At 41.5% G+C, this 27,147-nt stretch overlaps 1 protein-coding gene across 1 annotated transcript in view; it reads right to left on the bottom strand.

The window, feature by feature from the left end:
* Positions 1-27,147, bottom strand: part of KCNG2 (potassium voltage-gated channel modifier subfamily G member 2) — a 56,798-nt gene that overhangs the window by 18,091 nt on the left and 11,560 nt on the right. Inside the window, exon 2 of the mRNA XM_076330661.1 lies at positions 6,304-7,127. Within this exon, the coding sequence (XP_076186776.1) occupies positions 6,304-7,059 (756 nt within the window). The 5' untranslated portion in view covers positions 7,060-7,127. The remainder of the gene's footprint in view (positions 1-6,303; positions 7,128-27,147) is intronic.

The raw sequence follows: 27,147 nt of genomic DNA, 5'->3' as shown, positions 1-27,147 counted from the left end.
TTCCAGAGTCTCAAGCAGAGTGCCATCTTACGATAGAAAGTACCGACAATAACAACTGTTTTACTCCTTTACATTACTTTTCACTGAAATAAGTAAATGATTTAATGTAAAAATGACAGTTTTCCCCACCGAGAAGTACCTCAAACTGCAAGAGTTTTGAGACAAGATGGTATCATTCATTCAACAGAATGTTTGGCATTTCTGACACTCTGAGGCCCTGAATACTTACGTTTCTTCCGATTTATCTACCTATTTAGATTACAAACCTAAACAAATCAATAGTTATAACCACAGAATCACAGAATGGTTGAGGTTGGATGGGACCTCTGGAGGTCATCTGGTCCAGCCCCCTCCACCCGCTCAAACGGGGCCACCTAGTTGCCCAGGACAGTGTCCAGACAGCTTTTGAATATCTCCAAGGATGGAGATGCCGCAACCACCCTGGGCAACCTGTGACAGTGCTCAGTCACACTCACAGTGAAAAAGTGTTTCCTGGTGTTCAGAGGGAACCTCCTGTGTTTCAGTTTGTGCCCATGGCCTCTGGTCCTGTCACTGGGCACCACTGAAAAAAGTCTGGCTCCGCCCTCTTTGCACCCTCCCATCAGATATTTATACACAGCGATGAGATCCCCCCAGAGCCTTCTCTTCTCCAGGCTAAACAGTCCCAGATCTCTCAGACCTTCCTCACATGTGAGATGCTCCAGTCCCTTCATCATCTTCGTGGCCCTTCGTTGGACTTTCTCCAGTATGCTCTTATCTCTCTTGTACTGGGGAGCCCAGAACTGGACACAGGACTCCAGGTGTGGCCTCACCAGTGCTGAGCAGAGGGGAAGGAGCACCTCCCTCAGCCCACTTGGCAATACTTTGCCTAGAGCAGCCCAGGATACCAGTAGCCGCCTTTGCTACAAAGGTACATCGCTGGCTTATGTTCAACTTGGTGTCCACCAGGACCCCCAGGTCCTTTTCTGCCAAGCTGCTTTCCAGCTGGGTGGCCCCCCAGCATATACTGCTGCATCGGGTTGTTTCTCACCAGGTGCAGGACTCTGCATTTCTCCTTGCCAAACTTCCCGAGGTTCCTGTCTGCCCATTTCTCCAGCCTATTGAGGCCGTTCGGGATGGCAGCATGACCCTCTGGCCTATCAATCACTCATCCAAAGTTTGTGTCATCAGCACAGTACACTCTGCCCTGTCCTCCAGATCACTAATGAAGATGTTGAACAGGACTGGACCCAGTAGGGACCCCTGGGGTACACCACTAGTTACAGGCCTCCAACTAGACTTTGTGTCACTGATCACCACTCTCTGGGCCTGGCCGTTCAGCCAGTTTTCAACCAACCTCACTGCTCATCCAGCCGCTACATCAACAGCTTGTCTATGAAAACCTGTGGAGAATCATTATACAAGACTCTTTTAACCTTGTCTCAAATTACTTTTGTGTGTACCTTTGTGAAATGAAACCTTTAGTCACAAGATTGTTTAAAACGGCACATTCACAATTTATCTATTCCCCATCCTCACCAATATGAAAGTTGAAGCACAGTGTGCAAATTAAGCTCAGAAGGTTAAATAGTTTCAGGCTTCTTTATGAGCTATTATTAACTTCATTATTTATGAGTCTTTCTCTTTGTTGTAACGTTCTTCAGCTGAAGGTTATTGAACTGTAACTTCCTATCACAGCATCTTTAATTAGACTAGCTTTTCCCAATACGTTAGAAAGCACGGTGAAGAAGGAAGTACTCTCTGATCTTCTTCTCCTGTTTTACACTGTGGTACTACAAATGATTGAGCTCAGTGGGACTCAGGCCTCTAAATGCTTTTGTGAATCAGGACAAAATGCTTGATGTTAATCTCCGAGTACACCACCCTTTTTCCGTGATGAGGAAGACTGTCTAACAAAAGAAAGAAGCTTCCTTCTTCAGATAGAAATGGTCAACATTTCTGTTTTCACCAAGAAAAAAAATGAAGAGTCTAGTATGATGACCATCTGGCTTTCAGTTGAATCTCTCAATGTCTTTTGGCTGTTCAGTTCTTACTGTGTTGTTAAAGCTTTTGCTGTAATGTATCTCCAACTGGTTTAAGACTCCCATGATGTATTAGCTGCTTTCCTTGAGTCACTCGATACCTGCCATTTGTTTAGAGAGTTGAGAAGCCCACTTAAAGGTATCATATGCTGAAAATGCCTTAAGGATACTGTATGCCTCTGGCTATTTTTACATCTTGGAGATCATTTTTGTGGTGGTCTTGAAAGAACTCAGTGCCTGAGGGCTCCTGCTATGATTTTGTCTCAGCGGTATTTTGCCTTAAGAGGGGACTTTTCACCATTAAATCTAGATCTTGCATAGAAATCTCCCATTCTGAAAATTTTGAAAGTAAAAATTAATTATTGCTTTGTTACTTTACATGGAAGAACCTGACTCTCTTCACAGATTTGTTTTCTTTACGAAGTGTCCCTTTCCTGAAATTTCCAGAAGCAGCCATTACTGGATTGGTGGTTTTTATTTAATTTAATCAGCAAATACAAGCTAAATGAGAAAAAAAAATGACAAGATAAAATATATGTCCTAGTTTGGCAAGTAAAAAGCAGTTTAGGATCTGATTCTGTTAGCCTTATTCATAATTGTGCAGCATCTGAAATACATGATACTACTTCCAAAAAAGAGTAACGCTCGAGATGAATCAGGGTGACCATTAGTAAGAGCAAGACAGCTACGGTACACGGGAACACGATCCTTCCCACTCTTGGTAAAGTACTAGGGATTGCCACTGTCACCTAGAATAGCTGGAGCAGTTAACAGAGTTAACAAAATGTATGACTGATTCTTCTTCTGTATTTTAAAAGAGATAGGCAGGCACCTAAAATAATTTCCTCACCCATTTGGTAATTACTGCTAATTTTTAAGGTCCCACACTTACATCTGTGTGAGGTCACTTACACCTCTGCAGGTCATCACTGGGTGTAACAGCTGGTCCATTCAGATGACACTAAAAGATCGGGGCATGAAAAATTGCTCTCAGGCATGGTTTTTTTCATGATTGGTTTCTCTCTCTTTCCCTGAAGGAATAACAGGACAGATAGGTGGCACATAAAGTTTTTGTTTTCTGGAACACGCCAGCTCAAGGAAAAGACCACTGCTTGTTCGCTCTGACACAGAACCCCAACAACAGTAATGCCAGCCAGATAGCCTGGAAAATGTACACAGCGAGTACGGTGCGTCCTTGAAATAATATTTACTGTTTATTTGTTCCTTAGCCAGGAGGATGCACATACATTTTCTGCTTGTTAGGAGACTGCAAAACCAGACCAAAGAGCTATCCCTGGGCACAAATTTTAAACTAGGTACTGGGGATACAGCTCAGGATGATTATCATGACTTTGAATTCACATAAGCTCACTTCTCTCCACACCTGTTATTTGATGAGCAGCATCGGCTTGCTGAGCCATGTACAGATGACATGCAAGGAGTTTGCAACCTAGGTGTCTGATCCTACAAGCAATTCCATGTGGGCAGACGCCTGACTCCTTGCCCAGCCTTACTGAGGCTGAAAAGATCTGCATGGGTATTTATATCCAGTTGTGCAGGACCAAAATCAGTCACTGCATATGACTCCTGGCATGACTAATTACGACTCAAACAGAGTGCTGACCTGCATTGATTCCGTAGCAGGTGAGGAACATTGGGGGTGAACTAAACTGTGTAAGAAGTGATCCTTCACCTGTCCCCTGTGCTAGAGAACCACCTTTGCCTCAAACAAAATAACCATTTCCACTCTGTCCACAGACCTTCCCTGTGCAAAGGGCAGAACAAAGCCTGTTTGCAGGAGCTCTGTTCTTTTAGAATTTAAGGACACAAAAACATCAGATCATTTATTCTGATCTCCTCTGTATTGCAAGCATTTCACCTTTGTAACTGGAACTGAAATCAGTAATTTACTTTTGATTGAACTAGAGTGTGTTTAGATGAAGGTTACCTTCCAGAAGGGCATTGGGCTTTGAAATGAAAACATCAAAAAATACAGAATCCACTAATTCTCTTCCTAGTCTGCCCCAGTAATTAATCACCGTGGTATTAAATATTGGCACCTAGCTCCCCATATGAATTTATCAGGATTCAGCTTTTAACCATGCATCCTCTTAATTTAAAGGTCTTTTAGATGATACAGTTCTCCCCCCGCCATAAAAACCACTTATTTGCTTAATCCACTCACCTTCATTTCAATAATCTCAACAAACTGAAATGTTCAAGTTTCTTCTTGTATGGCATTTTCTCCAGGTGTCTAGTATTTATAGGTTTTTTCACCTTCTCCAATTTTTCAAAGCACCATAAAAATATGAACATGAGAACTGAGTGCAGTATTCTAGTGTCAGTCTCACCAATGCTGCATACAGGCACAAAATCATCTTCCAGCTTCTAATCACTACTCCCCAGCTTAGATATTCAAGGATCACATTAACCCTTTTGACTTTATGCTGCAATAGAACTTACATTCAGTTGCTTGTGCCCGAAATCCTATTTAGAGTCTCGTTTTGGGAATCAGACTCTCTATGTTTGCAAGAGCAAGTCTGCGTTCATCTTTATTGTACAGTTTTGCATTTGACTATGAAAATGTGCTCCTTTTAATGGCTCCAGCTTACCGAGAAATCCAGGCTTCTCTCATATGCCTGCTCTATCCTCATTATTACCCTGCTCCACCCAACAAATATTATTAGCCTATTATTATGAGTCCCTATTTATGTTCAGATCTTTAGTAAAAATATAAGGTGACTAAACTCTGGTAATTCTGAAAGCAATTGTTCAGCTCTCACTTAAACCCAGGAACATCTAAACACTAAATATATCTCAGTTTTCAACAGTAAAATACCCCCTGTGCTTAAAATTCCAGCATACTGGAGCACTGTTGGTTAATTACAGTAAAAGGCATATGTTTTGGAAATGATCTTTTTTTTAAGTTATTAGGACAATATAGTTTTAACTAGTACCCAGTACTACTATCCTCAAATTTTAGATCATAAAAAGCCTTTAAAACAAAGATCTTATAATAAATCAAATATCAAACAACATACCAAATGTTTTGTCTCTTTTCCTGGCTGCTACTGAATGAGTCTGATTCCAAATCAGACAACTCAGTTAATATCTAACCTGAGCATACCTCGCAAGCAAAGGGTAAGTTTAACTGCACATGAGCTACTCAGTCAAACGCAGGGGTCTCTCTGGAGTTGCTGGACCCATTTTCCATCTGCATGCTTTTTATTTTCAACGCTACAAAACAGTAAATGCCTCCTGTCAGGTAATGACCACTCTCTTTTCTGCTAGTGGCAGTGAGCGATGAGCCATTCAGCACCTGGGTGATGGCACACAAGAAGGGTTCTGCTTTCAGGAGAGCTTAGTCTTCAGCTGAGAGGCAGAATTTGATGGGGTGAAGTACTGCCTTAGTAGCTGAAGTTCACAATCACATTTAATGACCGTGGGGCTGGAAAATAAGCCCAAACATTTAGTGTCAACCTTGGATTTGAGTAAAACTAAAGAGGCCATGAACTCTTCGAAAAGTCCCCACTCCCCAAACCCCTTAGACTGCATTTCAGCACATATTTAATGAAAATGTGAATGTCCTCCTCTATCGATCTTCAGATGAGCTCTCATTGGCCTACATACAGCTAATCCTAGGAAACTGAACTGCTTGCACAAATAAGAGACTAAACCCTTAGGAAATTTGTTGAACCGAAGAATAAACAAAATATCCATAAGACTTGATTTTCAAGGGCATGAAGCATCCACAGCTTACACTTGAGAATACTAAGCATGTCTGAAAATTGGGACATTTGCTTTGTTTCTGCTGTTAAATTGCTGCCTCAGCTTCCCTGCCCTTTACCTCACCTATAGCATCAAAATATTTCAGATGTGGTTTTTACAGTGGGGTACTGAGAATTCATTCAAAGTAGTATGTTAAAGTACCTTTAAGGAAAACTGATCTGTTAGCTCTTAACCTAACTTCAAAACATTAAGCCTCAAGCAAGGCTGCTTTTTATACCCACAATAGCTAGTTTGTCATCTGGTTAGAGAGCTCAGAAAACAAAGCTGTCTGCTGGCGTGAACTGGCAAAGCTGTGCTGGCAAGGCAGAGTTTGGCCCAACCTTCCCTCAATATTAAGTGACATAATGCTTTCTGTGCTCTACCCCAGCCAGCCCTCCACATCATAAATACTGAATGCAATACCTGCATGATTGCTGGAGTGACTTTGCCCGTCACCTTCCCTGAGGAGACAACAATGCAAAACACGCTTTACTCTGAGAAAAGCTGCACTCACCCGATCTTCTTCTTCTCTGACATCTGGCATGGTGCTGATGCAGAGGCTGACTGCAGTGATGGCAACAAAAGAGACTGAAATACAAGCAAAGATCTTTCCTGGGATCCCTGAGTGGGGGTTCTCCACCATATCCCTGAGCTTTCGCATGCACAAACTCAATCGGCTATTGTCCTGGAAGGCACATTGCGTAGTTTCACTAAATACCATCTCCCCTTCATACAGCCTGGCCTCAGCTGCCTCCTCCTCTTTCTGTCGCAATCTCTTTTTACAGCACCACTCCAGGTGGTCCTCTTCTATCCCCCAGTACACAAGCTCCTCCTGAAAAGAAAGAGCGCACATCTCCCTGAGAAGTCTCAGCTTCCCAGCTGTCAGGAAAGTCATGATCGTCCTGAAGGCACTAGGATTACGGTCAAAAAAAAATTCATTGCAGCTAACATCATAATCATCGCAGATGTTCATGATCTCATCATAATTGTTGCAAGATTTTAGCTTCCCAAGCCTGGTCAAGGGGCAGTTCTCCAAGGTGGTCCATGGAACTTTGTATTTAATACCACCTACGTTGATGATCACAAACCTGGTCCGGTCATCCAGGCGGGCTAAGCAGCACAAGTCTTCCCCAGGGTGCAGAAGTTTGGCCTTTTTGTAGAAGAATCCTTTCTTGGTTTGCACTTCACACAGGTTTTCCAAGTTATTGAAGGAGTAGGAGCTGAACTCAGGATCTGCATTCCCAGTAAGCAATGCCATTTCGTGATACATTTGTTGAGTCCATAGGGAGGTTGAGGCTACTCAAACAAATGCATCTGGAGCTTGACTGGAGAGTCAATCTGTAAAACAGAATTTTAAAATTAAAATAAAATTAGGGCGTTGCTAGATGAGAAACAATCCTATCCTCTCGATCCCAAGAAACTTTTCTCCATGGCATTATTTTTCCCCCTATTATTTTAGGACTATCTTTGCTTGGTAGTTGCTTGGGGAAATAACTTAAACTGCAATAAGGTCAGAAGCCACGTTGATACTTCTAGAGGGTTTAGTCAGTGAATGAATGGAAACAAAACCAGTGTATTATCATTTTCAGAAATTTCTTTTCTAGAGGTTCAAGCTATATCCTGGACATCAATGGATACTGAAAGGGAAAATGAGTCTTTTGCATAAATGGCAATTTACATTTTAGCAACTTAATAAAGAAACTTAATTGCAACTGTTTTTTTGATTATGTTGGCCCATCTACAAAATGCCTATAGTGTGAGGATATAATGGATACCTACAGTACAGTCAGAAATGGGATTGCAGCAATGCTGGTAATTCCCGATTTAAATTCACCAAGCTTAGGTACCAATAGCAATGAATATGGGGGAGCTGAGAATCCAGCCTGCAGCGAGCACCTAAGCAGGTTTGGGTGCTTGAGCATGAAGTGTATGCTACCAAGATTCACTTGCCACTGGTACCCCAACTAACTGGATTAAAGCTATATTGGGCACATCCACCTGAACAGCCCCACTTATAAAAGGTAGAAAAGCTTTTGTTCTTGTGCTGGGGTGCCTGCCGTCCAGGCTAGTGACATCTCCTGCAGGGAGGTGCACATCCTGGGTCTGGGCGGAGACCAGAGCTCGCCCGGGACCCCGGAGCTGCTGGAGGCTCTGCTGTGGTTTTGACTGCGGGAGGTGGACAGGATGCGCAGCAGCCTGGCAGCAGCTCTGAAGCAGGAGACCAAACCTAAGAACGAAGCAGAGCTGGAAGCGACCCGCTTGCTGCTCTTACTTCTGGATAATGCAGAACCCAGCTGGTCACATTTAGCAGGAATTATGCACATTATGCATAATTACAGGATTTAATTTGTGCCTTCTGCTTACTCCTCCTTTACCACACCACAATCCACAGATCTCCTGAACACACTTCTTCACCTGCCACATTGCTTCCTCACTTTCTCTAGAGCTCTCCACCCAAGTTCTCCAAAGCTGTCTCTCCGAAGCAGTACTAGGATGTCTTGAAATGCTACTATGTAATTACATTAGTTGATCACCCAAAACCTCCTGAATTGCTCAAATATGAAGTAGCAAACAAGAAATCACCGTAGGACTGTTGGGATTCCACACAAAGGACCTGGACTAAGAATGGATGCAGTGATAGGGAACAATGTTAAGCAGGGGATGTAGAAACCTGACAAGTTGGTAAAAGACAGGAGAAAAAGCTGAGTTGTGAAGGACAGTCTGACATTATTGATGACAGGACGGTAACCATGAGGCAGTAACTCCATAATTTATAAGCAACATTCTCCAATTCCCTTTGAATCTCATGCCTCAGCCTGGAGAGAACACCAAACAAGTGGGTGCTAGGAAAAACTGGAGAGCACACGCATTCAAACACATTCCCAGAGCAGCATCTTCCTTTATCCATAATCATCTCACTAACTGTTAACTCATTAGACTTATTCAAAACAATCTCCAACAGCAAGTATTCGCAAGTGGCGAATACTTGCTATTCACAGCCCTGAGTCACTCTCTAAATATTCTTACCAACCACACTCAAACAACCAAATCACAACAATAGCAGTGGTACTCCTGCTTCTACACTTCTGTGAGGATCCAGCCACTGAATTTTAGAAAGGCATTTACGTTGGAGATTTGTAAAAAGTCAGAGAAAGGCTGGTTTACATACAGAAAAATCTAGTCACCTAAAGATACTTTTCGGCACTGTGAAAATTTCAGAAGAACTAATGATGCCCAAATCTCTCCAATTTCACTTTGGGCAAAAAAAAATTGTTTAAATGTCCATTTATACGGGACAACATGAACAACAGAGAAAAGCTCCTTTGTCTGGCTAAGGGCCAGTAAAGGGTAAGAGGCAGCAACATGCGTTCTGAGAAATGGGTGCTTTTACAGCACAGGCTTGAGTGCAGCTGGGATTGCAAATACCATTACTGTCACAATGAGAGCGCACTGTCAGCACGGCATATGCTTTAAGGATTTAGTTTCTTGTTGCTTGTTGTTGGTAAGATAAAATATTCACTGCCACTACTCAGGGCACTGTGCTTTTGTTTTCATGCCTCACTTGTTACACAAGTCAACATACAAAAAGTAGTTTACATTGTTTTGACATCAAGGCCAGGATTTGCTTTTCTCCTCTTCCCCGTGTAGCAGGCTGTTGCATAAAGGGGCCAGACGTATTTCACAGAATTATTTTGAATCTAATCTTACATGCGCTTCTTCCTTCTTCCAAGAATCAGCTAACTAATGTGAAAATCTGTAAGCATGTTGTTTATTACAAAATCTCTGAATTACAGAGGGTTAGCCTTTTATTTTGTGGATATAAAATGACGTTGATTAAACGTAAAGCTTAAGGAAGCAGCTATTCTTTTTTTTTGTATCATCAGTGGATAAATAGAGAGTGATAACAGAAGTAGTTACACATAGTATTGCCTGTGGTTTAACAGGTTGATTCTGGACAGTACTGGTAGCATCAGATGCTGGAGTTTAGTTACTAAAGTGAATTTTCTGACCTCACACTTCAAGATCCCAGAATCCATAATAGTATACATTATTAGTTGGCAGCATTTGTTTTGGAAATCTCAGCTAAAAAGATAAGCATGTGAAGAGAGTTGTAGTTATTACTCTCCTTGGCACCTCTGTGAGGTGGTTGCTGTAGACCAGGGCTCAGATGTCAGTTGGAACAGCATGGAAAAGCTTGTTGTGCCACTTTAACTGTCCTACAGAAAAACAGAACACATCACTGTAGGCTCCCAATTTGGCATCTATCCTGAGAAGTAAAATAAGCCTGGAAGGTCTGTTTCTGATCTTATGTGCATGGAATGTATCATGACCTTCACTGAATATTAAAGGGTGTTTCAAAATTATGTGGGTCTTAAAATACTCTCTGCATGCCAAGGTTATCTAATGTACGCACATGCCTACAGTAAAGCATCCCATTGAAGATTAACTTTAAAAGCCAATACTTCCAGAAATGATACTACATTATCATCCATTTGGCATTTCTACCATTTAATCTGACACATGGGTGCAAGAAAGACTATTAAAACACAGTCTGTAATAAGCTGCCCATTGCAGGGACACAGGACAGAATTTGACTCTATATTTGTTGTTCATAATTTTAAAATGCTGTGGGAGAAATGCTGTATAAATGTTTCAGTTTGATGATCACACACAGGGTGGGTCATACATATTGTAGATTCTTTTCTTTTTTAAGTAGAGTCAAACAATTTTTATTCACTAAGAAGTACTTTCTTTGGCCATCTATGTATGCGTGTGTGTGTATGTGTGTGTGTGTAGACACACACACAAGTTCAGCCAAATTCTGTCAACAGCAGACAGTTGAGATCTTTAAAATACAGGTATTTCTCATCAAAGATTTTAAAGATTAAATAAATGTCAGAAGCATATAACTGCTTCATATTCTCCTTTTTGTTGAATTATTTTCTCAGTGGAGAGGGGGCTAGTTCCCTACTTACTGCCTTTTCACCTTGCCTGCTCCCATCACTGTTCTTCACACAAACATTCTTTATCATCAGTATTGTTGCATCTAAGTCATATATGGTTTTGCATATGGCTCCACTGGTCTCAAGTTGCCTTGAATAAGGATGAAAGATGGGGCAAAAGCATCCCTGCCAACAGGCTGGCCAGCCTGGTGAGGAGAGCTTTAAACTAGTGATGATGAGGAGGAAGTGGTGGCGCAAAGGGTGCAGGGTGACATGGCCAGGAGAGACCTCGTGATCAGTAGAGGGCTGAAGGGTGACCACATCAAGCATATGCACATAAATGAGGGTACGCCTACAGGAAAGTGTCACGGGCAGAGCACTCATACCTTTTCTGGGAAATCATCACAACTAGGTACCTCTGAAGTGCCTGTACACTAATACCTGCAGCCACGAGAGCAAACAGAAGAATTCAGAGGTTTGTGTACAGTTGCACAGAAGAAACTGGTACTATGAGGGTGGTCAAACACTGGAACAGGATGCCAAGAGAGGTCATGGAGTCTCCATCCTTGGGGATATTCAAAACCCATCTGAACACAGTCCTGAGTAACTTGCTCTAGCTGATGCCGCTTTGAGGAGTGGGGGTTAAACTAGATGAACTTCGGAGGTCCCTCCCTACCTCAACTACTCTGTGATTTTGTGAGCAGTCTCTTTTTAACTGCTGCTCTAAGTTACAAAGTACTGAAGGTTTACACTTGTACTATGGTAGCAAGAGGAAGCCATGAGGCTTTTTAGTAATTAATGTTTTAAGATTTTCCTTGTGAAATGAAACACACTTTGACAGAGAACAGGTTATTGTGTCATAATTTAAAGTCACAGACATGAAACATAGATTAGGGTGACCACAAGATGTTTTCTCTCAAGTCCAATGAGAGTTGAGTCAGTGAACCCATTATGCAGTGCTCAGCCATTTCCAGTCAGAGACGTGCTGGAACCTGACATTGCTGCCTAGGACCAAAGCAATTCCTACTTCTTACCCTGACATGATTTATAATTTACAGCGCACACAATTATTTTAATAGTAAAGCTTACACATACAATTGACCATACGTTTGGTGGTATTACATTTGGATGAAGAGGTTCAGGAGATCCAGCTTGCTTTTGTACTTATTACATTTCAGTAGAACCTGGACTCCCAGTAATGAGTCCCTGCCAGGCATTGTGGAAACACGAAGGGAGGAGAGCACCTGCCCATGAGGCTTACAAAATACAGAACAGATGGGCTGCAACCAATACACAGATTTAAAAAAACAAAAAAGGAAAATGAGTCTGGGAGGATATGGAAACTATAAAACAGACAGAGCTTAGCCAGAAGGCAGACCCCTTCTTGGTTCAGGGGAATTAGCTTGAGTTTGTCCACACTGAACATGAATATGGCTCCCTACATACTCATTAGCATAGAATCATAGAAACATTTAGGTTGGAAAAGACCTTTAAGACCATCAAGTCCAACCTAACACTGCTAAGTCCACCACTAAACCATGTCCCTAAGTGCCACATGTGCACATCTTTTAAATACCTCCAGGGATGGTGACTCAACCACTTCCCTGGGCAGCTGGAACAGGCTTGACAACCCTTTCGGTGAAGAAATCTTTCCTAATATCCAGTCTAAACCTCCCCTGGCGCAACTTGAGGCCATTTCCTCTTGTCCTATCACTTGTTAATTGGGAAAAGAGACCGACACCCACCTCGCTACAACCTCCTTTCAGGTAGTTGTAAGAGAGCGCTAAGGTCTGCCCTCAGCCTCCTTTTCTCCAGGCTAAACAACCCCAGTTCCCTCAGCTGCTCCTCATAAGACTTGTGCTCTAGACCCTTCACCAGCTTCATTGCTCTTCTTTGGACACGCTCCAGCACCTCAATGTCTTTCTTGTAGTGAGGGGCCCAAAACTGAACGCAGTATTTGAGGTACGGCCTCACCAGTGCTGAGTACAGGGGGACAATCGCTTCCCTAGTCCTGCTGGCCACACAGAAAAGCAGGCTGTGCTAGTCCAGTTAGGGCACCACAGCATCCAACTCCACCACTTCTTGTCCTCAGGTTAACACATTTAGACCTGACACGGGCATCTTTGCACGACCTGATGCTTTTTCTTGCAGACAGAGCACTTATAACTTTAAAGGCTGCATTATGCTACCTCTGGCAACCGTGTCACGCCTACATTCAAATTCTCTTGCTAAGGGAACCATTCAACATGTGTCCAAGTAGAACCAAAGTACACACCAAGACGTACGCAGTGAGGTTGACAGGGGACTACAACTTGGACACGAAATTGGGAAGAGGTCAACCACAGCTATACAGATCCAAGACTTTCTACCTCAGCGCTCCAATCTATGTTAAAGCATCGTTATACAAAGATACAGACAGTATTTCTCTCACACTTTGCTTCAAATTTTTGTTTCAAGTTTTCTAAGCATATTTGTACCCCACCAAGCACAACAGGGGTCTGAACTCTGCCTGTTGCTTTGCTACTTTTATGTCATGAAAGTGTTGTTTCATAAGGAATGAAAGTGAGACTAAGTAACATTGGTTAAACCAGAAGCATCAAAGCATTCTTCTGCAAGCTTTCTGAAGTAAAGGAATCAGTGCTGAAAGCAATTTTGAAAAGAGTCTAGATTTTAAAAATCATGAAGACATGTAAATACAACTTGTTTGCTATATATGTTGCAAGCTTCACTCTCAAAATGTTCAAGAAAAAAAAAACAAAATTAGAACAGAGTAAAACTGCTATAATCTATTAAAGGATACACTGCAAAGAACAAAGGGGAGTCACGTTGATTTCACACAGAGTATTTTCTATGTAACCCCAAAAAGTTGAATTTTACATACTTCTGTATTTATTATCAGTAAACTTCAATATCCCTAACTTCTTAAGCCACCATCATTCCTGCTCAGAAAAGGCAATAGTCCAAGAAGTTGAAAAGGTACCAGAATTTTGAACAGGCCTTCATTTTGTCCATTTCTTCATCAGAATTACAGGAGGCAGGGACGCAATCTTACACACCTAGCTGAGATGTCCCCATCTAACAGAGAAAGGCAGGCTCCTCGTGTAGTAGTGGAGCAGAATAGCTAAGATAGGCTTCTCTAGAGAGTAGTCTGGGGCTACGAGGAGGACGCTGCATCAGTCAGTCCAACAAGAAGCCCAGGAAGAGTCACGCCATAATGGAGGTCGCAAAATTCAGCATGTGAAGCTGGACATTGTTTGCATACTCTGAGTGTACATTTTCCTTAATAGTTTAATTAATTTAGTGGAGGAAAAAAGGAATAGTTTTCTTCTCTGAACATCCCTTATTGCATTTATGCCACGCTATGTAATTAGCTGAAACAATTAAATTTGTTAAATGAACAAATCAAATTAACTTGACTCAACACTAATTATTCTGACATGCGTCCATAGCTATTTGTCTCCATTAGACAGATAATGAGTTATCTAGTGTTACTGCACTAGCCATAGCTGTATAGTGAAGTATTAACACTCTGACATCTTTAAGAAATCAGAGATTCGGTCCAACTAACTACCTGAAGGTATGGGATCCTTACCTGTATCTTCATAGCACAAAACAACCTTTTTCTGCACTTCCACAAGCTTTCAGTGCCCATTTACCTTTGTGCCCTAAATAGAATTTAACTATTGTTTCTATGAAGCTATTTGCACACTTCAACTGCACGGCAGACGAAGGCAGCTGTGTTAGATAAAGGACAGACAGAGGAAGCACCGCTTGCTTTTGCATTCTCTCCAGAATTACAGAATTCTGTTCAGGCTAGCAAGCTTCAAGATTTCACAAATGTCCTAAAATACAGAGTGCTTTTACAGTGTATTTCACTAAATGGAACTATATCTGTATCCTGAGCAATAAAAAACTAGCAGAGCCTGCAAGGTTTAGGCAGATCCTACAAGGATTAGGCAGAAAAGTTTTTCCCCACAGAATTATTACTACTTACAATAAAAACAGAGCATCACGTTCAAACCATGCTTTACTTGTTTAGGTGTATTAACCCTCATTTAGTTACAAGAAAAATGCATGTTTCTAAAATGTGCTTTCATCATCAGTTTGTGCTTCCTGAATATCTGCACAGAGATACCAGATATGCACAAAGTGAGTGATGGGCTAAAGTGAACAGACTTTAGACCAGGAGCTGTACCTTAACCAGAGTCTGAGGAGATTGCATTGCACGTGGAGATTTGTTTGATCCAGTTCTTGTTAACTGCAACCATGGATTAAGTATACAGTCTCAAGAGCCTAAAATTAAAACATGTTCCGTCTGCACTTGCTTGGTCAGTGATCAAACCCCGCTAACAGGGTAGCTTTGACCCCGAATACTGGCAGTCACTAGATGGTGAAGTTTCTACCCTTCCATGAATCATACACAAGTTTATTTTAGGATCCTTAACGATTAATCCTTTTAGTATCCTGTTTAATCAACCAGTCTAAGAGACTCAGATATGGTACTAAACTTTGCTACTCATGATGGTGTTAGTTGCCAATCTGAAATATTTGTTTCCCTGTCCTTAGATTGCTGTATTCCAGAATAACCAATCATCAAAATCCAGTTTTTAAAATATCTGCTCCAATCATGATTATGTGCCCACAGCTGGCCTAAGGTACAATGTGAATGGCACTATCAAATGCAAAAGTGACAGACTGTGTAGTATGTTAAAACAGCATTGTTTATTCCTCTCACCCAGGAAATTAAACAGATTGTCTCATTTCTGTTGCCAAAATTCTGGAAGCGTGAAAAACCAAACGAGTTATGGTGTCTTTGCAAATCACAGAATTATCATTCAGGTGTTCCAGCGGATCTGCAGATCACTGCAGGGAGGGAAAGCAGTTTTTAGCATAAGCCCTGCTCCCTCTTTAACACTGATACCAGTTATCTTTTATTTCTGATCTATCGTACTGATTTTTGCAATTCTATACGTAGCAGCTTCCCACCCAGTGCTCGATTTAGTACAAAGTGTAGCAACTAGATTTCTGAATTCAGGAATCCTGTCTTCCAGACATGTCTTTAAATGAGGAGGCACTCCAGATCTCGCCCTGTACACAAGCTGCATTGCCACAACGAACAAGCTTCCCTGCCTGGAGCAGGAAGCTCCCAGAGCCCTTCACTTCTATTCTGCGCAATCCTTACTGAGGAACATCTACCTTTTGCAGTTTTCAGGTGTGGTGAACTGGAAATACTGCAGCAGCTTGAAATAAATTAATAAATTAAAAATTTTGCTGAATTAAATATGAAAATTCATAATATAACTAGCAAAGTACCCCTCACGTATTTATATTAATTTTAACACAAAATTCTGTTTCGAAATGTCATTCAATTTCATGACATCTTCTATTCTGAATTCCTCCTAGACAGATGCCTGTGGTGGCAACATCAGCCTTCCCTACAAAAGCTGACAGGACAAAGCCAGAGCTTCTGGGTGGGAGCACTGATGCTTTTGGCTCCTGGAAAGGCAGGAGATGGTTTGGACTTTTTCCCTCAAACAGGTGACAGCAGAGGCCTTTCGCAATTTGCGGTTACAGATGCATTCCCCCATTCTTGCCCTGCTATTGAAGGGGATGAAAATGACCTAAAATAGTCTAAGGTGTCTCTGTAATTTCTCTCACCAGCAACCCACTTCCCCCTATGCTGAACTGCCATTGCTGTATTCAGTAGAGAAACCCTTAAATTCACTAAACACGCTTGGTCACTTAAAGGATCATCTGATAATGTTATCAGAATTCAGTTTTAATCTTTAATAATGGATCGAAAGGATTAGAAAACTTTGCACTTTCTCTAAGGCAATTATTTCAGTCAGCTCGCAGAGCTCACAGAGCAAGGGTGTTTTTAAGACCTTGTTCTCTATAAATTTGTACTTTCGATGGACTTACCTATGGTAATGAATGGATTCCACTGTGAAGATGATGGCTTTAAAATCAAGTAAAATGTGACTGACCCAGTTATGTGCAATATCTTCAACAATCATGCTGAAACCTTTAAAAATCACCTCCCCTTTCAAAAACACTGGAACAGATACAATAGGTAGGCTGACAGGCTAATTAATCATGTGTGCAATAGATGAAAACATTTCAGTGACATCTTGCTGGAGAATATTGGTAGAGCAGAGGTCACGAACACACACTCTGATATAACGTCTCCAGAGAACTGCTCCAGCGACAGAAATGTGAGAAGCTCAGTTCAACAGTCCCTCCTGTCCAGAAGTTTTTGACCCAATAGGTTTATATAAACCACTGAATGAGGTGAGCTTTTGGGGCAATGGAAGTGGGTAAGAAAATACTGTCAACATTAAGAAAACAATCCAGACTGTTGGGTGATGTTCAGGGCGGTTATTTATTTACTAATTGTTTTTGCAATTGGGCTAGCAAATGAACAGTTCATGCTCTCCATTAGAAAGTTCTCCTCTGCTTAGAGCCCCTTCAGCTTCTGCCAGATTGCTCACCACCGTTCTACTTGCAATGCCAGCAGATACACAGAAACGTCGGGGTAAAATACAGCTATGGAGTTCATTTTACAGCATCACTACTACTGACAGGGTTTTGTTCCTGAGCAGTTATTTTCATGCTGCAAAAGGACATGTTGTTACTCATAAAGCATACATTATTCTGCAAGTGCTACAAACAATAAATCACTCTGCCAGATCCCAGTATCTCTGGCACACTCCAAGCCTGCTGGTTTCTTCCCCTGTGTTGTCATGCTTTAAATCTTATTACCATCAGAAAGATGATCAGAAATTTCAAAGTTACTTCAGTTCATTGCCACCCAGCCTTCCCCTTCCGTGAGGAAGGCTCCATGAGCTGCACTGTCTGTGGTGCTCATGAGTTAAAATGAAAAATTAGGAGGTAATTAACCCAAGGGCTTTGTTCAGGAGGTGTGTAAGACTTCACTACAGCATCCAGGGCTCGTTCAGTGGAGCGGCTTTTTCACTCGTTCCTAACTTCCCACTGCAATGTTCATACCACATAGCTCTTCAGAGGTAGGCTTATTATGTGGTGCTGCGTAGACACACAAACAGGCTTTACATCAGCAGAAGCAGTACAACCACGCAAACTAATTTAGCCTGCATCCGGATTACGTTGGATATCTGTGCTGAACTGTCACTCCGAGTGCCTGCCCTGATGACTTTGCTCACAACTAGATCTACAATGGGTAACAGGCCCGTGGCAACTCCACTACCAGTGGAAAAGAGGAAGGTGACCAATACAGTGATCTGGGCCAGTAAAGTTGAGAAAGTTGCTTCTCTAAGTTCCCTCTTCCCACTCTGCAACTCCAGGATGCTTGCTTCTTCTTTATTCCACCTTTACTTCTTACTTTATCATAGTAGCTAGCCAGTTCATTATGCAGCTAAGAGGATATTTATAACTATTTCACTTTCACCAATGGAAAGCTGCTCTAATTTTCTTGTGTTGCCAGAAGCTCCAACAGGCTCTCAAAGAAGCTGGAGACTGACAAGTGTAGGAATGATTTTGCACCTCTCTTTCTTTCAGACTACAATTCCTGACTGCCAAAGGAGGGTCCCTAGAAGGTGCTCCGCAGTTGAATAAGCTGGTCTCACTCATCACGTCATGGTTGCTGGAGCACTGCATTACCAGCATTGTCAGGGAAGAAAAGCTTGATATTTGGCTAAATGAGAAAGATTGTGGAGTTTCATAGGTACTAAGAAAAAGCTAGGCTCCAGCTCAGTTTCAAGTCTGTACTTTGGTAAATATTTGGTATGTCGTGTCTACTAAAGAATCTAGAGCCTGGTCTCTATGCAGACCCTTTCCTCTTCCTCCATAGTGACAGCACTGAGTAGAAGTCATTTCTAAGGCACAGGGCTTTTGTGCTCAACAGCTCTGTGATATTTGTATCATGCAATACAACAGAACACCCCAGATTTAGCTACCTCAATTTTACTTATCCTAGGGCATTACTTCCAAACAAAACGTCATTATTTTATTGTTTTCTTACTAACAACCAACCTCTACTGTTAACACAAAAGAGCAATTGAAGAAACATGCACAAAAATAACTTTCATTCTCTCTCCTCCTGAAAATTTTCAATACATAACATCTCATAAAATATGAATTCGTATCCCATTTGCTTTCTCATCAAGTAAAAGTAAACATGGATATCAGCATCTAAAATCTGAATAAAGATCAGTAAATAAGTAGCTAACAGCTACTTAATGAGGATGCTTGAAAGGAAAGCATGTCATCTGATTTGTACTGCATAATTCTTTTTGTATTATTTATTTTACACTTTAAATGATCTCATTTTATTTAATGCATTCAGCAGTCTCAGTAGCTCACTCTGACACGGAACCATTTAGCTTAAGCTCTGGTCAAGCAGCTGCTCTCCAGGAGTTCATTCCCAACAAACAAATTTGCTCTCCAAACTCAAACCCATACAACTACATGAAATAAGTATTTGGCTGCTGAATACTTCTATACCCTGGAAGGAACTTGCAGCCCCATTTGGTCTCAGAAACGCTGTACTGAAGCATATCATCACACTCCACAAGCCCTAGCTTCAACTGAGTCAACAGAAATTGAAGGGGCTATGGAAACTGGCTCCTGGAGAGGTCAATCCTCAGGCTTTTGAGGGGTTGGAGTAGAAGGGACCCCTGGGAAGGCTTGTGGGACAGAACTGGCCGGCAGGAAAGATCCTAGCAATGCTATACAGCGAGTCCAGTTTGTAATATAAATTTCTGTGTCTCTGTAGTCATTATAGGGGTGTTTTTGTGGCTGTAAAGGATAGCATCATGATCTAGAAGGGAAACAAAGTGTGAAATAAATATGAGACATGAGCAAACACAGATGGGTTTACAGAAAGAGAGTGGGAGAGAGAAAGCACTTAGCTAAACCTCTTGTGGTCAAGGAAGAAATGTAAATTGTACTGTTTTCAGATAAAATATGATAATGAACTAAGATCACTTGGTGGTATTATGCTTACAACAACTAATAAGTCAAAAAGAAATATGTAATTTTCTGAAACACTGCAAAGGAAGAGGAGGAGTTAAGGATAAAAGGCTTTGAATAGGGACAAATACGGTATAAAGCAGATACTTCATTATTTTAGAGCCTAATCCAAGCATATGCTGAATCCCTGCACTTTTCATGTAAGTTAGCAAGTGCCAAGCAGCTTGTAAGAAGCTCTCTGCCTCTCTCAGAATCAGGACCCTAGTCTGCAATATCACCTAAGAAAACCATTACCAAGTAAATGCATAACTGGTACTAAGCCCATGCTTAATTATATAAAAATATATGTAAACACTCCCCTATAAAATTTTGTATTTTCCCCCTATATATATATCCCATACATATATATGTATATACATATATGTATCTCTATATATAGACATACATACATATATTCCCCTGAACAGGCAGGGAAATGACAGACATGAGATCTGAGACATGAAAAGCTTGTGGGTCTCCAAGCACAGCCCTCAGGAGTGCAGGGCCAGGAAGCACCAAGGGTCAAATCAGCCATCAGCTCTCACTGGCTTCCAGTGGAAACAAGGAGCTCGAATCTGGTGCGTGCACAGAGGCACCTACTGCAACCTGAGACAACCGGGGATATCTGAGGATGGCAGATGTGATGCAACGGCAACAGCTGGATGCCAAGCAAGATGTGCTAGTACATCTAAAAGAGCACTGGATGCCCATCTTTGGGCAACGAAAACTGTCCTAGGTAAGCAGGGTCCTTTAGGTCCTTTGAAAATCTCTGCACACAGAGCCTTTGGGGATTTATTTTTAATTTCTTGGCAGCAACAAAAGATCCTCCATATTCATAACTTTTTAAAGTATGGCACTCTTACATCAAAAGTCAGCACTGCGTATCAACTGATCTCTCCATGGAGATAAGATACTCACTGAAACAGCAGAAGTGCTGTTAAAAAAAATCAATGGATTTCTACCGTGTTGTGGTGCATGTAAACCTGAAATGTTCTGTAATTAAAGTTAAGCGCTATTCTGGAAGAACCTTTCCATAAGATTCACATTAGGCAGCTATATTTATTACTAAATGCTTCCTGTTTTATCCAAGCTGAACACATTCAACAATTTGTATTACGGACATAACTCCTTAATTCCAAAATTAAATGTGATCACTGCACAGTTACTGGTTTTGCATATACCCAGCCTGTGCGTGCAAAATTCTGACATCCATAGCTTGATCAGGTCTCTGCTCATACAAAGGTACTTGTGATGGGAACCAGCTGGAAATATGTATGTGCATATTTATAACTATGAATGTGCATCTAAGTTGAAAAACAGAGCACGTTATTCCTTATTTTTGGAGGGGAGATACCTTGGTCACACAATGGCATTATGGAAAACCTGACGGTCCTCACGTAACAAAAGGGCTGTGGTTTTCCTTTCAGAGTATTCACGTGTCCCTTCTAAGGCACATACAAACATGGGAGAGCCAAATGGCAAAAGAGAAGCCAGTGAAAGGGTCAAACAATGTCAGTCAGTGTTACCTCTTCTGCTGCTGGATAAACGTTGTTGTCTAAAAATAGTAAATAGCCTTCCTGATCCTGGACTGGTAAAGTGAGACAGAAGGATTTTAAACAAAACTGCATTCTCCAGGAATCACAACACAAAAACGCCCGTTTCCTCCAAACCCTAAAAATCCTACTATTCATCATATTTATACAAAACCAAAGCCCGGCTATAAAAAATAAGTAAAGCTAATCACCTTGATATCCCTTTCTGTAATACATATGCTAGGATCTCATGCTTTTGGCCTCTTGCCTCTGTTTTATGTATACTCTGCATTCCCACTGACTTAAGACAACTGGGAATTTGTTACAGTGAAAAGAAAATCAGGGTCATTGAATTCACCAGTCCATGACAGTAAAGCAAGCTACTTTTCATAATGTATATACAGGCATCATATGAGCATTAATTTGTAGCTATTTCAGAATGCCTGTGTATTATGTGTTTGTCACAGTCATAAAATGTTATAAATACACAGCTAATAAAGATGCTCAAACTGTAGATGCAGTCTTGCAATATGGACAGCCTACTTCCACCTAAATTAAGAAGGCTCATTTTAATTCTGGATACAGAACAGCGTAGAACGTCCTCGCTCTTTTTGCTTGTAAACCTGTTAAGATTTTCAGACTGATGGTTATTTTGCACACAGAGAACCAGCACTTCCTCAGCTCCAGCAGACCTACTGGATCCTGTGTGGTTCCACCGAATGAGAGGAAGAAAAGAAAGCAAAGAATTAGAAACTACTACAAAGGAGCCTTCCTGAACACCGACTCCAAAATTGTAGGGACAAGATGGGGACAAGGTGAGAGAACAGACAATGTATATCCTCATTTCTACCTCATCTCACGCTCCTAAACGCCCTTATTTCCACCCAAGAAAGACAGGAGCAGTGAAAGCTCCACTACCCCCAGCCAAGCCGTCCCAGACAGACAGCGGGGAGGAATTTTATAGCTGTTACAGACACTTTCATTCCAAATTCTCCTGGTTGTGCCATAGTCGTTGCTGAGCAGCTCCCTTATGGACATCCGCTCTTACAGCCCTGTCAGTGCTTAATGCTCGCTCCCCTCAACCAAATCTTGAGCTCCACTTTTACTAAAGCATGAATAAAACACCTTCATCTATTAGCCTCCTTTCTGCTACTTTCCTAATAATGAAAAGGCAAAGGAGTCACTTGTGGTATCTTTTCTTACTTCTCATAATCTGGTAAATCTCTTCTTTCTTTACTCTCTCTCCAAGTTATTCTCCACTAGAGCAACACACTTTTCCTCTTTTTATGGACCCTTTCACACCCAATAAATGTCTTACAGTATCAACTCACCATGCATCAGTTCCAGCTCCTCATTACCAGGTCCATTTTCTCTTCCACAGAGACATACATAATTACATTTATGCGATATAGCGTACGTAAATCACCTATCATGTGGTCATATGTTCTAAAAAATTGACCTGCAATCGTTATCCACCGCGGAACTTCATCCCAATTATTTCTAGCCATCAAATCTAAGCCAAAAAGTCGAAAGTTGACTGAATATGGATTACTGAAGCTGGGTTTTGGAAACAGTAATTTGTCATTTATTTACCCAAGTCCCACTTTCAAAGCTATTGTGATCTCAATCCCACAGGCCTTGAAATTGATTTTTGAAAAAATGCTTAAATCACCTTTTCATCTGGCAAACTTTTCTTTGGTACTTGGTTCAGAAGTTCAGGTTCACCCTGTCTTTTCACGTACTGCTCTGTGCACTGTCGTCTGCTCTCCATCCTTGCTTACTGCTGCATGCTCTAATGCAACACGGCTGGCGAGTTACTATTACCACACCGGGAATATGTGGGCAATAAATGAAATTTTCTTGACACTTTCAATAAGCAATGACGAATAGCTTTTTAAATTATCAAAACAGTAACAAAAATAAATGACATTTAAGGTTACATTTTCACCGCCTCCGTATTTGTATATACAAAATATGCCCACATAATTGTATCAGCTAATTAGCTATGCAGCTATTCAAATTCCTTTTCAAGTGCAGCTGTATATGCTCAAATGTAGATTTTTCATCTCTGAATGACAGTAAACATACAAACCAGAAGCCCGATGAAGATCTGGCTATTTAATCTAGAGGATATTGCGTATTAAGTAACACATTCTAAGTTTTAATATTGTAAATTGTTGTTATGGTATCCCTTTATACATTCGCAGTTTCTGCATGAAAAGAATCACACCTGATTCATTGAAAGTAAATCTGATCAGAGATTATTATAAAATTCAGACTGTGCAAAAGCTCCCACAAACAGAACAAGCAAACCTGTATAATTGGTGCATTCACAATTTATTTCAGAGTCATTCTGTTTTACTGACTTACATTCCTATTGTTCTTAAAACCTTTTCCTATGAGTTATTTTATGCTCTAATAAATGTTACTTTAAATCCTCCCATTTCTTTTTGTTTAATTCTGCAAATTTTATTGCTTGAAACTTCCAGTAAGTATCTGCAACAGTTACATTTAACCTTCTATATGCCCCTCTTTCTCATATAATCATTTACCTTCTAGGACAAAGACTGGTATCAGACTTCCTTTCTTTTTATTAGCCTTCTTTCTTACTGCTAGATGGCATGTGTAACCCTTAGGCTTACAGTTTGCTAAGTTAACTAACTGTCAGCACTTTTCATCTTCCCTCAACTTCTTTTCCCTCCACAGATTTATCTCCATTGACTACCCTTGGCAGTTCTAAAAACTTTCAAAATTTGATCTGCTGAAATTCAATACCGGTGCAAGACGACATAAGGACAGTCTATAGCCTTGACAAGAGATAATGACAAATTTTGAGCACACATCTCTAATTAGTTTTGACTAGTCTTATTTCATCTGCCATTCAATGCCTAGAAGTATAACTGGGGCATACTACATAAACCATAAAACCAAAAGTGCATTCTTTTTGTAGAAAAATATATATTTCCTTCCCTCTCTTAGTCAATGAATAAGCAAACATTGCTAAGTTTTCTTTCTCCTCATCACTTTTACAATACTCCAGCTACTTTGAGGGAAATGACACCATTTGACTGCTTTCTCTAAAGGTAGATGGATACAGACTATTTTAACATCTCTTTATTTTCTTTTTTTCTTCAGGAGGGTGAGGCCAGCAAATTTTATACCAGACTACCAACATGCTGGAAAGTCAAAATTTAAGCAAATATTCTGTATGCCTCCTGCTCTAATTTTTGCTCTGAAAATGAGCATTGCTTATGTTGATTTGAAACGAGAAATAATGTGTGGCCATAGAAGGGACACATATATAGGAAAACAAAATCTGTCAGTTACACTGAGCTATTTTTGTCACATCTGGCCTTCTGGCTCTACTCCAACCACATCACTCTAGTTATGTCAGCAACTTACTACCATTTGCACACCAGCTCATGGCAGTGCTTCATGAGTTTTTCAAGGTGATTCACAGAGCACGAGATTAAGCTTAAGGTAGCTTCAAATGACAATAAAATGTGCAACTTGCCAGACCAAACACAACTTCTCTTTCTACTAAGCCCCAGTCTCCTCCTACCTGTGCTTCCCCTCCCAGCCTGCAGATCTTTCAGACCAGGAGGAAGGAGGTTATTTGAAGCATCAGCCTGCAGATGTTTCCAAGATGTGTCCACGGTTAAGGGAAGATTTTCCTTTGATTTTGTCCAGCTCAGGAGCACGTGAAAGTAAATGGACTTTTTTTTTTCATGATTCTTTCTTCTGCATTTAGTTACTTCTGAAATGCTTTCCAAATGTTTTCTCAGGGTTTGGCCTAAAATCTTGGTATGCTGCCTCCTAAAATTCTCCTCCAACATATGTTATTTGCCTTGAAGTTGACAGTGTCTTTCCACTTTGGAAAAAACTTCAGTCAGAGGAACCATGAGATTCTCTATTTCCAGACCAAATCCATTCAATTATCAAGGAAAGAATTAGGTCTTCTACAAAACCAAGTTAGGGCACCCATGGAGGAAGCTGATGTGCTAAATAAGGAAGTGCCATTTTGCACAGCGCCTTTTCAGAGCCGAACTGCCATATGCTGCTGTCTACCCCTCCTTCACTCGCATCCTCTCTGGAGGAAATCAGCTCTGTGTCCTTCAGGCCACTAGCTCAGTCTTCCCAAAATCGTGAGTACTTTACAACTGGTATCTAGTTGCAGGCTAATGTCTTTTCACCCCACCCCAAGGTGCTGAAATATGTTTTCAGCGCTTTAGGCACCCTTGAAAGGAGCAGATCATCTTTTCCACACGTTGCACCAGGTGATGCAACAGGGACAGAGGCTCCTCTGAGGGTCCATGGCAGGCTGACTCACAGACACAAAGTGGTTGATGGGGAGAAGTGACAGTCTCTCACTCCACATGTGACACTGTCTTTTTGTCTCTGATTCATTGTGAGTAGCACGTCGGGTTGAGGATGTGGAGGGAAAGCCACAGTGGTGTTCTGATTCCGTTGCGCTGCATCAAGGGAGCAGGTGAGAGAGGCAGTGGGAGAAGAGCTAAAGCTCTGCTAGGCCCGGCCTAAATCTAACCCTGTAACACATGTTATAACAAAACAACAGCTTCACTGTGTCATTAAGGCTGAGCAGTACCTTCTGTGTAAAGACAGAATCTTCAAAGTGTTCTACAACACCAATGCCCATAAGGAGTCAGGACTGCCTAGTGCAATAATACTCAAAGCTCTTATAGCTTGGTCCCTATCTTCTCTAGCCACGCATGCACCCAACCACTAGCTTCCCAGCCCTTCCCAGGTGCAATAAACCTATTGCCCTCAAAAAGCTTTGAAATGGAAGCTCCAGCCAAGAACTTCCCCTTGCAACCTCACCTAAGCCTTCTCTCCTGCCAAGACCTGCATGCCAGGTCACAGAAGGCACTCCTAACACCACCTCCCTGGCTGCCCGCCTTGTCCTCCCCTCCAAAGGGACTTTGGCATCACTTCCTGCACATCTTGCCTCCACAAAGCTCCAAGGGACTTGCCTCTCTCTCTCACACCCATGCCTGCCACTCCACTCAAGAAAATAAAAAAAAAAAAGATGGAAGTCAGAGGCCGGGTTTCATACTTCTTCCCTCTCTCCCCTCAAGAAGCAGAGAGACTGTCCCTCCAGGGAAAGGCAGGCACTGGCAGCAGCCAGAACCGTATCAGAGGCAGTAAGTGCAACGGCAAGGAAGAAAGCACCCAATCTGACACACAAACACACATTTCATTAATGAGCCTTGTCTCATTTTCTGTTAAAAATGTTTAGTTTCCTTTAGGGCTATGGATTTAACAACCTCTACTGCTACCATGTTGTTTGTTTCAGAGACACTTTAAGGCATCTCAGAACACACAGTAAAAAATGCAGGTGGAAAATAAAAATGGATAAATGAAACTGCTTTTACATAATTACAAAAACCTAACCATAACTGTACTAATATCGTACTTATTGCTGTGCTGTTGAGAACCCACTGGTGTAGCAGAAATGTAACATGGGTGAGTAAGCAACGCAAAAATGTTTTTAAATCCATCCTCAGATCCCTGGAAACCACATGTTGTTTCCTGGCACTCCAACACTTACCAGTTGGCTTGGATAACATAACAGAAATGGCAGAGGGATACCCATTTCATTATCGCATTCATTCATTATCTTTCATCCTCACTCTCACTGGATGAGAAGCAAGCTACATACCACCACCAATACAGGGCGCAGTATCATGCTCCCTCTCACCTTTGCCTTCGCAATCCAGACCCAAGAGTTTCTGGCACAGGTGGCACAGCTTCAGCATGGGAGTTGAAGGGAACGCCCAGCCAAGAAGTCAGAGCACTGCCCCAGATGTTCAGGATCAGAGGTTTTCGCTCCAGAGGACAACTTAGTTCCCAGTCTCACGGCTCCAGCTCAACGGC

This window comes from Aptenodytes patagonicus, chromosome 2 (genome assembly GCF_965638725.1).
Source record: "Aptenodytes patagonicus chromosome 2, bAptPat1.pri.cur, whole genome shotgun sequence".
Taxonomy (NCBI): Eukaryota; Metazoa; Chordata; class Aves; order Sphenisciformes; family Spheniscidae; genus Aptenodytes; species Aptenodytes patagonicus.
Note: the sequence above shows the minus strand (reverse complement) of the source record. Positions and strands in the feature narration are given on the sequence as shown.